Raw genomic sequence first — 16,594 nt, 5'->3', positions numbered from 1 at the left:
AATCAGGAGATTTCTCTCAAGAGTCTCATTTCAAATGGCTAATAAATCCCCAGAATCTCCAGCCAAGCCCAGGTGATTTTCCGGCTGCTTACCTTGAACCGTTAACTGAAGGATGCCTCTGTCTTCACCATAAGAGTTAATGGCGTGACAGGAGAAGAACCCAGAATCCTCTCTCATCGTTGGATAGATCTGAAATATAATGAATATAAAAATTCAAATAAATTTCAAATATAAATTCAATATAATAACATTTCAGTTACAAATCTAGTATTTTGTTTAAACAAGATTTAAAAACACCAACATTCAAAAGTTTGGGGTCAAAAGTATGATTTTTTTTTAAAGGGGGTCCTTGAATATGAATATTTACATAAACCCTGTCCCTGGGAACACACAACAAAGGGGGTGAGGCCATGTTGGGCTGCTTTAAGCTGGGTGCACACTGTGTGATTTATAATAGTCCTTTACGATTGTTGCTTGTCAGACTATACGAACATGATCCTCATGTCACACTGTGGGATCTCAGCTGTCCTATATGTCAGACTGACGACAGTCAAGACACGTTAAAAACGGACGTGCGCTTGAAAACTTGTCCGGAGTTTTACATCATCAACCCACACACATTCGGTGACAGTGAGCTGCATTACACCCGGGACTGAAACGGTGGCTAACAAAGAAATCTCTAGCATTAATTTTGATCACGGCTTATCTTGAAAAACAAAGACAATTTGATGTTTGTTGTAGGAGAAGTCACACTGCAGGACTGTGCGGCACATCTTCTGACACTGCCAGAATTTCGATGGAGGTAAAATTTGATCGCAACGGTCATTAATCTGCTGTCAGTGAACTTGTCTAACTAGCGATCAAAGACTACAGATTTTCGCCTAGGATTATAGGAATTTTTTAGGATTCTCAAAATTTGTCTCAGATGACCAAATCGTGGCCAAAATCACACAGTGTGCACCTGCCTTTAGAGAAGAGGAAGAGTTGTTGTAGTAGAGTGTTGTCATTTTACGCCGGACTGCTTCACAAACGAGGGTCAACTCAAAGCTAGATTTGCACAAAAGATTACCATGATGACACAAGCTAGTCGATGAGTTGAATCAACTCCACAGCAACTACATAAATTTATCCACTAGAAATGTCCAGTTGCATTCTAAAAGTTGTAACTTCTTCCTGAGTCTCTCCATCAGTGTCCGACTCCGGATTGAACAATGTAAGGCTGAACACCGTTACTGAAAATTGTCATTTTGGCTGCGTGAGATTCTCCAGCTTTGTTGTTGTTGAGCAACCGAAGTGCGAGCTGTTAAAGCTTCGCCCTCTTCTGGAAAGGGGGCCGGGAGCAGCAGCTCATTTGCATTTAAAGTGACACACAAACACGGTGTGTTTTTGCTCACACCCAAATAGGAGCAAATTTGACAAGCTATAATAAATGATCTGTGGGGTATTTTGAGCTGAAACTTCACAGACACATTCTGGGGACAGAGACTTATATTATATCTTGTGAAAGGGGCATTATAGGTCCCCCTTAAAAAGAAACAATTAATCAATTAAACTAGCATTCAGAATTAAACCAAGGATCATCAGTATGATATTTTTTGAAATTTTGAAATATGTGCATCAGAGTATTAGAGGCCAGGCATGAAAAATGACAATGCACAAATGAAGAATCTGACCTGCAGGGTGGAGACGACCTCGTCGCCGACGTTCTTGACTGTTACCGTGTGCCGCCACATGTCTGGATTGATCATATGTGACTGCTTCTCCTTTTCCACCTCCTTCTCCCATCTAACCATGATGGGCTTCTCGCCATGGGCCTTACAGCTCATCTCTATCTTCTCTCCTTTCGTTGCCAGCGAGTTGTTGGGATACGATGTTATCATGGCCGGAACTGAGAGAGAGAGAAAAGAAAAAGCATCATGAGGACAAATGCCATCACTGCGAATTAAAATGAGTGAGTTTTTCTTATGACATCAATGACTTTTAACTTACATTCGTGCAAGTGCCATGTAACGTTTTGCAACAGCAAGGATCAGAACACTTTACAACTCCAGACAAGGTAAATGTTTTACAGCTCTATGGCAAATACAAGATTGAATGTGATGCTTTATGCAGAGGTACAGTTATTATTCCTCTCTCGCACACACACACACACACACACACACACACACACACACACACACTCACACTCATGTCCCGGTTCCTCACAGGCATTCATTGGGGGAGCGGAGCACCAGGCGGGTACGTGGGAGCGCCGGTACAGCGTGTGATGTGATTGAGTGTGTCAGGTTGAAAGTCCCGACCGTTTACATGTCATCTCTTATTCACTCTAGCAATTCTCAGCTCAGCAGCAAAAAAAAAAAAAAAAAAAAAGATTTTACTTAGGTTTTTTTGGTTTCCATTCCCGATTTTAAAACATTTCATATTTTAACATTTTTAAATGTATTAATTATTTTTTATTTTTCTTATACATTTTTTAAATATTAAAATGAAAAATTGTAAATATTTAAATCTGATCAAAATTGCTTGTTTTTCAGTCTTTTATCACACTATGAAAAGTAACATTATTAACATGCTGCATAGAAGAAGGAAAAAAAAAAAAGTAGTTTATAAAAAAATATCCTCAAATTGAGTTCTTTTAATGACATTATTATCCAGGAAGTGAAGTCATTATTAGAGGGAAAACAACATTACATTATAATATATATATATATATATATTAGGGCTGTCAAATGATTAATCACATCCAAAATAAAAGTTTGTGTTTACACAATATATGTGTGTACTGTGTATAAATTATATATATACAATTTAATTTAATTATATTTTATATCTAAAATAAAAGTTTGCGTTTAAATAATGTGTATGTACTGTGCATATTTTTTATATTTAAATACGCACACATATATGTATATATTTAAGAAATATTTACATGTATATACTGTATATATATTTATATAATTTATATTAACTTAATAACATTTTATATATAAATATATAATTTTTTTATTAAATATATACATGCATGTGTGTATTTATATATGCATAATAATTATACACCTTACACATACATATATTATGTAATATATATATATTAGATGAAAAATTGGTTTATGTATGTTTATGTACTAAAAATACTCAAAATTTGTTAAAGCTATATATATATATATATATATAACAAAATCACATAAAAAAACATCAGCTCAAACCCAAATAACTTAAAATTCATCCCTATGTTCACTTAATTTTAATAAAAAACAAAAATTGTAAAAAAAAAAAAAAAAAAAAAAAAAAAAAAAAAAAAAATATATATATATATATATATATATATATATATATATATATATATATATAAACAATTGTGAAATTTGACCCTTTTTTAGTGGCATCACCTGTTTGTTTATTAGTTTGTTGCATACGCATTAGCTGGACCAGGCTAAAAAATATCATTTTCTAACATGACTTACAAATATGAGTATGATTAATATCAACATTTCAAAAGATATCCAAATTAACTTCATATTGACACACTTTAAGCTAACTGTCACTGAGCAACGGCTAACTTTAGGCCTTTATGTCCACCCTGTTAGCAATCCTAGCGTTTTCATTTGTAAACACTGAGAGCACACGTGTGAAGTCTCTTAATACGGCTACAGTTGATCAGAGGGTACAAATGAAGCTGTACAGTCCTCCGCTAAAAGACGCAGGCAGCCTAAACTGGCATCCTATTTCTTATCCCGGCCGAGCGCTCTGTAGTTATGCGATTATCCAGAATAAAACACTAAAGAGGGAAGTAGGCTCTGTGTTGGAGGGGCAGCTGTATCTTCCCTCAGGCTGCGAGCTGTCTTCATCACGACTGCATAATTGCTGTGTTGATGTATTTCTTTAATATCCAGCAGAATTATAAGCAGCAGTTGGACTGAAAGGGAAGGTGCTAATTCCCCTCCCGAGATCCAGACAGAAGAACGGTGTGTTGCTGGGCAGGAACTTGGTCTCTTGGCTGTAGGAGTGATTTACGTCTCTTCTGAATCCTCTCTGATTGATTCAGGCTCATTTTACTCATTCATTTAGGGCTCGTAAATGGACGAAAATGATCCGCGTTAGGCTGCTTTGTGTGCTTGAGCGTGTGCATTATTGTATTTTTGCATGTGTCACGAATACATGCATTTACACACAGTTTCTCAAGGTAGCTGCTTTATTCCCTGGAATATCAGGGGCAGAGAAAGTGATATTCACCCATCCCGAGAGAAAGAATGAGATGATAACATAGATTCAGCATTATTTACCTGAGAGGAAAAATGAATCCCTGAACACGAATTTAACAAACACTTCACAACTTCTGTTCACTTTAGTCAAAGCAAACTGTGTCAGAGTATATTAAAACAGTGTATCTGCCAACATTAATGTGTTAACCTGTGTAATAACCCGTCAAAATGCGTTTATGTTCAATGCACATGTCATTCATAACCGGATTCTACTTTATCCTACGAGAGTAAAAAGGACACAATTAAATCAAATTCAGGGACTTTTAACAAGAATTAAATAATCTGCAGTCTATGTTTGGCATAATTTAATAGAAGCTCAACATGCCTGAAATTTTACAGGTGAAACACACTATTGATGGTACTGGCATTAATGAGAACCACTGCATGACAGCTGCAGCATCAATCTTTCTAACAATTTTTTTTTTTTCCTTCCTTAAGAGGAACTGAATGTATTATAACTGATTGCACAACATTTTGAAATTAAATTTTATGTTTTGGTTTTTTAGAATTTTTTACTTCATCGGAATGGAACAATTTTGCCACTTGCTATGTGAACTCAAAAAAATTATTCGAAAAGGTTAAATGGTCCTGAAAAAAAAAAAAAAAAAAAAAAAAATCACACTTGTACTCATCACAGTCAAAAATGTCCACATTGAATGGGAAATGAATTTCATCTAGTGGAAACCTTTGGTACTGCGCCCAAACAAAATTTTACTGAAAGCTCATTTTTTGAGATATCAACCTCAAATTTGGAACAAAACTTGTTTAGGTTTATGGCTTTGATTTTCACACAGTTTTAGAGTAAAACATGTTTTGGAAAATATGCATTTCATATAAAAATTTAAAATAGTATATTTGTGCATTTTTTATAACAACTTAACTCTTTCCCCACCATTTGTGAGAAAATGCTTTTGGAATTTTCCAGCTTTCCGTTTTTTTACAGTTATATGCTAGGGGGTGCTATTACACATCTTCTGAAAGATTTTTACGTATATAAATAAATTACGTATATAAATATATTGACCGATCTATCTATCTAAAAACAGAGCTCATTTTGCAGATGTGTGTCCTTGACAGGTCTAGTTGACTGAGATGCAGTAGGAGTCTGTGGTCTCTGGTTTATATCCAGCCCGCAGGGAATCCTGGCTGCTTTCCTCACCCCCTCCCATGAGAGCCCCCCTCCCTGCATCTCCCTTTCACCTGGACATGTTACCATGCCAACCAGCTCTGGCCTGCCTGCTCTCCCCCAGCTGTAAGAGGGTGCTGTCAATGGAGGACAAGAATAGAACAAACATCCAGAATTGATTTTCAGAGGAGAGCAGTTACTAGCCTTGCATGTTTGTATCATGGATCCGAGCTGAATATCTTTCTCTGGGAGGATGACGCTGGTAATCCTGTCCTTTTTCATTCCTTTTCGGAATGAGAAAATAAATAGCACGAGAGGAAAAGAACGACTGTGTTTGTTTAATGTCTTGATGTGTATAAGGTTTGAGGGGTTGTCAAACTAATCAGTCTAATTAGGTCACAAGGGGTCAGAATTGACAATTTGCTTTGCACAGCTCTGTGACATTTGACCTCAAACTATCAATCCACACATAAATCTGTGAATTGGAGACACGTTTGCCGCATGTTTGCTGCAGACTCAGGGAAATGATCCAGTTTCCCTTATACAGGGCAAGCGAATATTTAAAGCTATACTTTAAAGTTTACAAAAAGATATTGTTCATTTAACACATTAACCTTCAATGCTCCAATAGAGGGGCATGTTGTCACACTATAAGGGGCAAGTTGTCACAGTGAAAATGTCTATTTAACAGCTTCTCAGCACAACTTAAACAGTAAAACAATGATAATAGACAAAATAATTTATGTAAATTGCAACATGCAAATATTAAATAAAATAAATCAATATTTCAAACTATTGTTGTGCAAAAAATCTAATTTTTATATCATTTATAATTTTATATTTTATATATATATATGCATATTCAATATTTATAATATTAGTTAACAAACTAACAATAAATAATACTTACAGTATTTACTAATTTTAGTTTATGTAAATTTCAAAATCTGTTAACATTAGTTAATGCTCTGTAAACTAACATGAACAAATAATGAGGTTAATAAATTATGCAATATATATATATTGCTAATTTTTAGTTTAGTTTAGCTATATGCAGTGTTCGCTGCATTATACCTATACACTATAAATGTATTTTATATATTTAATATTTATAATGTAAAATTATTAAAAAAAAAAAAAAAACTATAACAATTACTCATAAAAAATATATCTTAAATATAATAAATCTTATAATTATAAATTGTGAAAACCAGCAGTAGGCTATCCAAAAATATAACTTTTAATATTTGTTTAGTTTCTTGGCCACATAATGCAACAAATGAAACCGGAATGACTGGAGCTCGAGACGGAGGCTTCCTCCAGTGTAATGTCTCTCCTGTCTCAGTCTCATAGCGGCTCCTGGCTCCCCGCAGGCTTTCTGAGGGCACCCATCATCCCCTATCGCATCAGCGCTCAGGGCTGTGTGTGGGGGATGTAGGCCAAGACCGTCCGCCTCACTGGGCTGGCGGGCAGATTACATACATGTGTACAGCATCCCCTGCCCCACGATGCACTGGGGTAAACAGTGAGCTGACTGGTTAAGTGGCCGTGTTCACCGCAGCCTGATCTCCTCCTTTACTGCACCATTGGGCTTTGCGTGGAGAATGAGCCGCATCATGATGCTGAAACTGGAAAACGCGTGCAGCCAATCAGAGCGAAGGAGGGGAGGGATTATAGTTAAGCACCCATTGACATGACACTCCATTATGTCTCTTTATATAGAGAGTTGGGATCATCATAGCTGTTCTTTTATCAGCAGGATTTCCTGAAAATTGCACTGCACAATCAAGCATCAGTGCCTCTACATTCTAAATAGCATACTATTGTACCATACTACTCTTACTATTTCTGCAGTATATAGTAAAGGAGTGCAGGGCACAGCCTGTCTTTATTTACCTGTTTCTCATGGTTTCTAAATAGAATTTATACAAGATATTTGAACATCATAGAATAGCATAGTTCTAATAGCGGGGCACATTGTAAGCTAAGCATTAAAGGTGTAGTAAGCAATTTCTGAGAAACGCTGTTGAAAGTGGATCAGACCGAGCACCACAACACACTTGTGGCCAAACAGCAGTAAGGGGCGTGTCCGCTTATGATGGGGGAGGAGAGAAAGTGAGCAAGAGGGAGATTTGAAGAATAACTGTAGAAAGAGAGAGGACTGAGAGACATTATAAAAGAATAGAGGTCAGAGGAATATCACTGGAAAAAGAAGAGTTATGATCAGGCAAGTGCTGAGACAGACAGTGCAGCGCTTCCAGGTTCTACGTCAGAATGCCGACTCAGTATTGGCCATTGCTGTTCACATGAGCACCACGACATAAGCTTGTGATGCTGATGCAGGCGGCGGCCTATAATGAGTCGGCATTCTGATGTAGAACCTGGAAGCACTGCACTGTGTCTACAATGTAAACAGCGTAGGAGAATAACAAGGAAGAGAAGAAATTGTTGAATAAATTTGTTATTTTTGTTTTGCACACAAAAGGTATTCTCGTCGCTTCATAACATTAAGGTTGAACCACTGCAGTCACATCGACTGTTTTAACGATGTATTTACTACCTTTCTGGGCCTTGAATGTGATAATTATGTTGCTTTCTATGGGGGATCAGAAAATATCACGGATTTCATAAAAAAATATCTTAATTTTGTTCAGAAGATGAACAAAGGTCGGATTTAGAACGACATGAGGGTGAGTAATTAATGACAGAAATTTCATTTTTGGGTGAACTAACCCTTTAATAAAAGCTTTCCAGCACTGGAGAGACCTAAGCGGGAAGGCCTGAAAACATTGAGGTTGCGTTTTTTTCTGCTCCATATGTGAGCAACATTGGTTTTTACTATGTTTCACAGAATCAAGATATGCTGCTTTGTAATGTTAGCTATAGTAACATGACACTTTTAAATGTCATTGTTTGTCTGGAGCTGGTGTGCTGCTGCCGACTAACAACAAACTCTTGCTTGTTGTGTATATGTTCATTTTTTGTTCTTCCTTGTCGTTCATTCATCATCTTTGCTTTATTTTCATGAAGAATTATTTTGCTTCACTTCAGCTATGATAAAGAGACATCCACTCTTGCAGTGCATGTTTGTGCATTTTAGGGGCGGAGCAATGAAGGGAGGGATGTGTTTGTTTGGGTTGATTTCAAATATCAACAATGTTTCTCAGAAATCGCTTACCACACCTTTAAATAACTACAGAGATTAAAATAATAGCAGATTTGTCTCATATTAAATAAACACTAAAAACTGAGATTAATTATTAACTTAAGTAAGAAATTTACTTTTGCTATGGTTAAAGGTTCAGTGATATCTTTAAAAGATTTTTAAATTTTGGTGCAATTTTTTCTCTATATAAGTAGTGTTGATATGGCAACTAGTAAGTTTCGTCATGCTAGCATTTGTGGAAATGTTTAAAAACCATGATATACTGTGCATAGTATGCCTAGACTATGACTTATTACATTTGTGGCCAAAATCTGAGGTATACAAAAGTAATGTAATGCACAGAATATTCTATCCTTAACCAGATCTTCCTTTGGAAGCCTTTTTCCACCCTGTTTCTGCTGTTAAAAAATAAAAAGGTAATAAAAAGAATTTATTTCTCATAATTGTGACTATTTCTCATTATTATATCTTTATTTTTAGTAAATATACACTGTATATACCAAACCATAAGCAGTACACTCATATTCCATTCCAAATACAGTTAGCTACATTAGCAATAAAACCTTTCATAACCTACTATTTCTCATAAAGAAGTTAATCTCTTAATTCTGAAAAACAAACTCAAACCTGATATTGTTTTTTGTAGTAGGTAGAGTTTAAAATCAGGTTTGAGTATTGAGTAATGGATTTGAGTATTTTTTCTGTTTTGTTCCAGAAGGGTACAGTTCTCTCCTTCTGTTCTGTGGCCATGGGGACATGAACTGAACTCTGATCACGGTTGATCTTAATGAGAAGCTTGTTTGCGGTAAAGTGGAAAGATCACAGCGGACTCTGAAACAAACCTCTCAGGGAGACTCCAGTTACACCAGTGAGCCACAACAACAGACCTGTGCCTCCGGGAGCAGAGCTTTCAGCACAAACACCACGACAAGCGTGTACGACAGTATTTCACCTGTCAGCCTGATCGATCTCTCTGAGAACAGAGTGTGTGTGTGTTGTTACACGACATGAGAAGGAGAGCAGCAGAGAGAATAGAGACAGAGGGAGGAAGGGAGGGAGGGAGAAGGGAAAGAGGATGAAGAAGAGGTTGTATTGGGCAGAGAGAGCGGCTCTGCAGGGAAGCTCCTGCTGCGTGCTGATAAGAGCAGGGTGTGAAAATAAGTCTCTCTAACATCACACTCTGATCAAATGAGAACGCAGCCGCCTTTGCATAGGCAGACAGGGAATAGTCGGATAACCCGACATTAAAACAGTTCATTTAGCTGCTGTGTCACACGCTGTAGAAAAACACTGTTAAATCAAAAGGATTTCAGCATTTATTTGAGTCACACAGGTATTTAAAGATATTACTACATTTCAAATAAACATCTTTGATGAAGTCAACATGACCCAATTTACTTTCTATGAATATATGTTCCAGGTCTTATTATAATAAATCTTATTATATTTAGTGTTGGGGGTAACGCATTACAAGTAACGTGAGATACGTAATCAGATGACTTTTTTCAAGTAACTAACGTAACGCATTGCTTTTAAATGTACAACAAAACATCTGAGTTACTTTTTCAATTAAGTAACACAAGTTACTATAGGGGCTTTTGCACCGGAGGAACCTTTTCACAGTTCTGATTTTAGTTCTAGGAACTCCTTTTGGGGGAACTAAATTAACTGCTACTACAGGGTAGGGTCTAAACCAGCACTATAGGAAAGATCAGTGACGTAAGTGTACGTTGATTGGTCAAACACATGTCAAACACCGGCACCCACCATTTTTAAAAAGCTGTGTAAACATATTTAATTAACGCACATGGAAAACAGCGATAACGGTATTTACCTGTTGTCTGCAGGGTTGTGTTCTTTTCTCCGCCACGATGATATGCAATACTGAAAGTTGTCATAGGAGATTTCGTCTCTTAGCCCCACTTTTTGCTCTTTCAGTCGTGTAAATTATGCGTTCACATTCCATCTCTGTTATCACGAAACCCACGACACACAACAAACACAGTTCCGATCACGGCATCCTCCATCCACTGTTTGTAAATGCCGCGGATAAAGACGCCGCTGTCAGACGCTTCAGAGTTCCTATCCAAGTGGCTAGTTCTTATAACTGAGTTCCTAGAACTATTCGGTGCGAAAGCTCCTTTTGTTTTCCCATTTATTGAATGACTCCTCTCCTGTCCCCATGTTGAGAGAAATCGGGAGTAAGTGCAGAGGCATTGTGAGCGCTTTGGTTGTTGTAGTTCTAGACTAAATGTGAGCGTACACTTTCTCATGTCACTTGCACAAAAACAGATTCAGTATTCCTCAAAATGAATAAAAACAGTGAAATGCAAACTCAGAATATTACACAAACGTGCAATTAGGGTTGTCACTGTACCAAAATTCCAGTAATCAATACCAATAACAGTAAAATTTCAAGGTTTTCTGTACCAATTTCAGTTCCATGTTGGAACTATTTTACTATTTTATTTAATTATTTATAAATAATAAATATATTAATTAATTTAAATAAGTTTATTATTTATGATGATAATAATTATTAGTAAGTAATACATTTAAACAGCATGTAGCCTTTGAATGTTTATAAGTAAACGTTGGCCGCTTTTCCAACGTAGGTCCAAACGGTTCTAAGAAAGGTAAGGAATCAGTAAGATTTTTTTATTTTTTTATTTTTTTGCATAGTAATATAATAATAATAATATAATGTTACAAAATAAAAAAAAATAAATGCTTTTTTTTCTGAACTCTCTATTAATCAAAAATCCTTAAAAAACGTATCATGGTTTCCACAAAAAATATTAAGCAGCACAATTGTTTTAAACATATTAGAATGATTTCTGCAGGATCATGTGACACTGAAGTAATGATGCTGAAAATTCAGTTTTGCCAGTTTTGTTTTTATAAATGCAGCCTTGGTGAGCATAAGAGAATTATTTAAAAAACAAAAAAATATCTTACCAAAATATTAGTATTAGTATTGATATTAAAATTATTTTTTAAATATAAATATATATATGCTCAAAATATCCTGTTTTACTCATAACCATCGTCAAGGATTTTTGGAATATAATCTGAAGCAATATTTATTGAGCTCGCTCTCTCTCTCTCCCTGTGTGTGTACTGTATGTGTGCGGTAACAGAGTGTAACAGAGAGTGGGTGGAAACAGAAAAAGTGAGACATGCACACACACATTAAGCACACTGAAAGCACAAGCCTTTCCACATGTCAGCTCCTACTGGAGTACACAGTGTAATGAGGGGGAAAAAGGTTTTTGGCTACTCGTGGATAAACACCCACATGTGTCAAAGGCAGACAAAGAGACTTTCACTGCAGAAACACTCTCACCTGACACAGACAGCTCTGGTTTAGTCGACAATAATGATACAAAGAATAATCCCAAGCCCTTGTGATACAAAAAGGCTGATTGATAAAAAAATAAAATAAAAAAACTGTGACCCAAACACACATTTGATTGGTTTTGCAAGTGGAAACCAGAAGGTTGTTGGTTCACGCCCCATAATGGACACTCTGAACTTTTACCACATTCAACCCAAGCTTTCTCCAGGGGGATTGTCAATACAATGGACACAAGTGGCTCTAGTTCCTCTTAACAAACACCTAAATATTCACCTCAATATAGTAATTTTAGCAGAACTGCAAAGCGAACCGTCAAAACAATCATCTCAGTACAATATTGTTTCTTACTTTTCACGTTGAGGTACATGGACTTGCTGACATCGGCTCCCACGTCATTGCTGACCTTGCACAGGTAATAACCTGCGTCCTCCTCAAGAACGTGCTTAATCAGTAGTGAGCCATTCCCGAGCAGCTGGACCCTGAAGCCGGAGTTTAGAGCGATGGGTTGAAACTGGGGCACCCCAGCACCTGGCGAAGAGAGGAAGACGTCCTCTAACTAAAGAGCTTTCATACTTCTTTTTCACCGCTGGCAAATTGTTTTTAAAATGTAAAAAAATAAAATGAAATAAAATAAATTTACAGTTTATTCTTAAAAAAAGAAAAAGCTATAATTTTGTCTTGATTTTCAGAAAAAAAATCTAAATATCCATGAAAAATGTAAATTGCAAAGAATATATCTAGAAATACTTTTATATTATTATTATAATCATTTTATAGAATTTTATTTTTTATTTTATTTATCTATCTATCTATCTATCTATCTATCTATCTATCTATCTATCTATCTATCCGTCCATCCGTCCATCTATCTATCTATCTATCTATCTATCTATCTATCTATCTATCTATCTGTCCGTCCATCTATCTATCTATCTATCTATCTATCTATCTATCTATCTATCTATCTATCCAGCTGTCTGTCCATCCATCCATCCATCCATCCATCTCTCTATCATGAAATTTATTCTTAAAACAAAAAGCTATTTTGCCACTGTTCTAAGAACAACAAACTTAATTCAAGGAATATTCTCAGAAAACAAGGTGTTATGTTCTATCTTAGACAAATTTGTTTCTCAATTAAATGTATCTGCTTTTAAAGAACAATTATATATTTTTCAAGACAAAATACCAATTAAGAAAATTATTTTTGCATGCAAAGTTATAGTTGTGAGTGAAGCCAAGTACCTTTAGAGTATTTCCACTCGATAGTCGGCCGTGGCTCTCCATCCGCAGAGCAGTTCAAGGTCACAGATTTACCGTAGATTCCATCCTGGTCTTGAGGCTGCACTTTGAACCTTGGTGGAACTACAAAAAATCCACAAATTCACATTAAAGTTATGTCTTTGTGAAAGTTTCTGTGTTGTAATCCAATGCTTAACATTTAGTCTTACCTCTAACAATGAGCTGACTCTGGTATTTGACGACAGCGGCATCGTTTTGGGCAATGCAGGTGTAGGTGCCATTGTGCACCCGCTGGAGGTTGGAGATACGCAAGGAGCTGGTGAAGTCGATGTTGTCGATGGTCACGCCTAGGCTGGCGTTAATGGGCTTTCCATCCTTCTCCCAGGTGATAGAGATGGGAAGGTCACCCGAGCGCACAACGCAGGGGACGAAGACGCGATGGCCGATGGAATATCGTGGGAATTCGAAAGGCTGGATAAAGGGAGGCACTGACGACAACCAGAGAACATTGTTAAATATTGCTACTGTACGAACAGGACTTTTTAATGACATTATTGAACTCGTTTTACTTCAGATGTCAAGTATCACTACCTTTCACAGTGATGTGGACACTCTGGTTCTTGAACAGCTGGGGCTGAACGAGCACATGGCAGCTGTACTCTCCTTCGTCCAGTTCTTTCTGCACGTTCAGCAGCTTCAGCGTGCCGTTGTTCTCGAACGCCCTTTGACGGTCATTAAAAGGGAGAAGGTTGGAGTTCTTGTACCATTTGATGGAGTAATACGGGTAACCAATCACATGGCAGTGAATGTACATGTCCCGCCCAGCTATTGCTGTGAGGTTTTTCATTGGTCGTATGTCAGCAGAACCTTTAAGGGTACAAAAACGAAACACTTCTCTTTAAAAGAATATTGACATTGTGATGGAAGTCCAATTTGCAGAAAATGTAGACTTATGGTTTATGGATGAGGGCCTTTCTAAGATCAAAGAAAAAAAAAAACAGATAACACAAAGAAAACGATTAGGAAGGTTAGTTTGATTCTCCTAAATGAGATTGTTTCTCACACATTGCATCCCTTGTGAAAAAGTGTGCTTAATTGTATTGAATGTGCACTTGTAGTGTACTTCAAATCTTAGAAGTATATTTTTAAAAACTATACTGGCTGATAATATAAAATTAATTAAATAAAATGCCACTTAAGTGTGCTTAAAGAGAGTATCACTTTCATGATGTTTCTTAACACACTTAAAGGTAGGGTAGGCAATTTCAGAGAGGCTAGCAATAGCAAGCTAGCTTTGAACCTTGTCTCAAAGCACATAACATTACAATAATAATGAATGTAAATAACTTACAGAGCACTGACTTGTACCAACTGACTGCTGCAGATTCATTTCGGCGTTGATAGTGTTGACATAGAAACACATAAATCTGGGGATGTGAACAGCTCCGGGTAGTAAGTAATTGCGGTTATGACATGCCGTGAATGCAGCACAAGCTTGTTGTTTTGGTTCAGGAGTAAAATGTGTAACTGCAAAAGGTGGCTGCTGTTTGTTTGTGGCACTCGGTGACTGTCTGTCTACAACTACGGAACGCGCTGATGACGTGTGATGTTTGCGGACCGAATGCAATGATTGGACGGACATTTTTGGGTTCTGAGACTTGCACAGATGATATATGTACATGTTTTATAGGTGTGGTTCATTATGATTTCACTTTTTTAACTTTAGTTAGTGTGTAATGTTGCTGTTAGAGCACAAACAACATCTGCAAAGTTACAATGCTCAAAGTTCAAAGCAAAGGGAGATATTTTCTTTTAAAGAATTCTCTGTTTAAGGACTATAGCAAACGGCTGGTAGGGACTACAACAAGCTTCTTCCCGTTGGTGACATCACTAACCCTAAAATTTACATAAACCCTGCCCCCGAGAACACAACAAACGGGTGAGGCCATGTTATTGCAATACAGTACGTAACACAAATGCAATAGCATATCATAAAAGCAAGATGCCAACAGAGGTTATAACTGTAATTAAACTAAACTATACCTGTTCTATCTTCATGCAGCATATATTCTCTGGCTCTGTAGTCATCTTACAACAGTTCCCACATGAGCAATTTATAGATTATCATGGCAGAATATGCTAATCAATGACTTTAAGATATCCCACATCAGCTACATAAATTAAGCAACTAACCATTCAGAAACGTCCTGATGCATTCTACATGTTGTCACTTCTTAGTCTCTCCATCATTGTCCGACTTCGGTTTGAACATAAAAGGCTGAACAGTTTCTGACATTTTCAGTGAGTCTTCGTGAGGTAATCAGCACTGCTAACACTATGTGCTAACATGAGCTCTTGAAACCTCGCCCTCTGCTTAGGAGCAGCAGCTCATTTGCATTTAAAGGGACACAAACCTGTTTTTGCTCACCCTCAAAAAGTGACAAATTTAACATGCTATAAAAAATGATCTGTGGGGTATTTTGAGCTAAAATTTCACATACACACTCTGGGGACATCAGAGACTTACTTTACATCTTGTAAAAATGGCATTTAATGTTTAGGCCACTACTAATATTGATTGCTATCAGGATGTGAAGAGAGTTTCAACCAGTATAACAAAAAGTGTTTATAAAAACCTACCCTACCTTTAAGAGCACTTTTAAAAGGTGCACTTTGTAATTATGACAAATTAAAAGTTTTACTTTAGAGTACATTTTAAATAGTTTTGTTTTAATAAACTTGTCATGTTTTAAAGTACACTTATTTTGATGTGTTGAATAACATACTAAAAGCACATGTAAAGTATTTGATTATAATTTTAACTGTAGTGTTATTTTATATTAAATTTAAAGTTAATATATTTTAAAGATACTGAATTGCAACATTGTTAAATCTTAAATATATTTAAATACATTACATACAAGTTTAAATAGAAATTACATTAAAGTATATTTTAGTTTACCATAAATGCTTGTCAGTATATTTTGCAATACCATTTAACCATATTTTAACGACAATATAAGTAATAATTATTAAATTACAAATAAATATGTACTTAAGTGGGTCAAAAAAGCACTCTAAATGTCATTATTAATTATTAGCTCAAATATAAATATAAAATAATATAAAATAAATATACATTTAAATTAATACATTATCATTTAATTGTGAATAACATGCAATTAACTGTCAGAAAGTTTGTTAAAGTACAACGTGTGGAAATGGCAAAAACTGACAAAATTTTGCAGAGAAAATTCAAAATATCTCACTTCCTGTTGGGTTTACAGATTTTGCACCCAGGGGCTTTTTTGTAGGTATTGGGATGTTACATCTCTCTACCGAATTTCATACCTGTACGTTAAACGTAGCACGAAGGGCGCTTAATTGAAATTTTGTAGGTAGTGCTATCGAGGCATTTTTCCACACCTAATTCTGAAACC

The 16,594-nt window shown here is 36.2% G+C and overlaps 1 protein-coding gene across 3 annotated transcripts in view; it reads right to left on the bottom strand.

Annotated features, from left to right (window-relative positions):
• Positions 1 to 16,594, bottom strand: part of dscama (Down syndrome cell adhesion molecule a) — an 86,495-nt gene that overhangs the window by 19,536 nt on the left and 50,365 nt on the right. For 2 of the 3 annotated variants that reach the window (XM_051910302.1, XM_051910303.1), the window contains exons 8-13: positions 13,746 to 14,021; positions 13,364 to 13,642; positions 13,158 to 13,277; positions 12,261 to 12,440; positions 1,674 to 1,888; positions 93 to 189 (exon numbers count right to left, since the gene is read on the bottom strand). In XM_051910302.1, coding sequence (XP_051766262.1) covers positions 93 to 189; positions 1,674 to 1,888; positions 12,261 to 12,440; positions 13,158 to 13,277; positions 13,364 to 13,642; positions 13,746 to 14,021 — 1,167 coding nt within the window. Of the gene's footprint in view, positions 1 to 92; positions 190 to 1,673; positions 1,889 to 12,260; positions 12,441 to 13,157; positions 13,278 to 13,363; positions 13,643 to 13,745; positions 14,022 to 16,594 lie in introns of those variants that run through there. The other variant, XM_051910304.1, reaches the window with a different exon arrangement.

This window comes from Ctenopharyngodon idella, chromosome 10, assembly GCF_019924925.1.
Source record: "Ctenopharyngodon idella isolate HZGC_01 chromosome 10, HZGC01, whole genome shotgun sequence".
In the NCBI taxonomy this organism is placed as follows: domain Eukaryota; kingdom Metazoa; phylum Chordata; class Actinopteri; order Cypriniformes; family Xenocyprididae; genus Ctenopharyngodon; species Ctenopharyngodon idella.
This window is presented reverse-complemented; position numbering and strand designations above follow the sequence as displayed.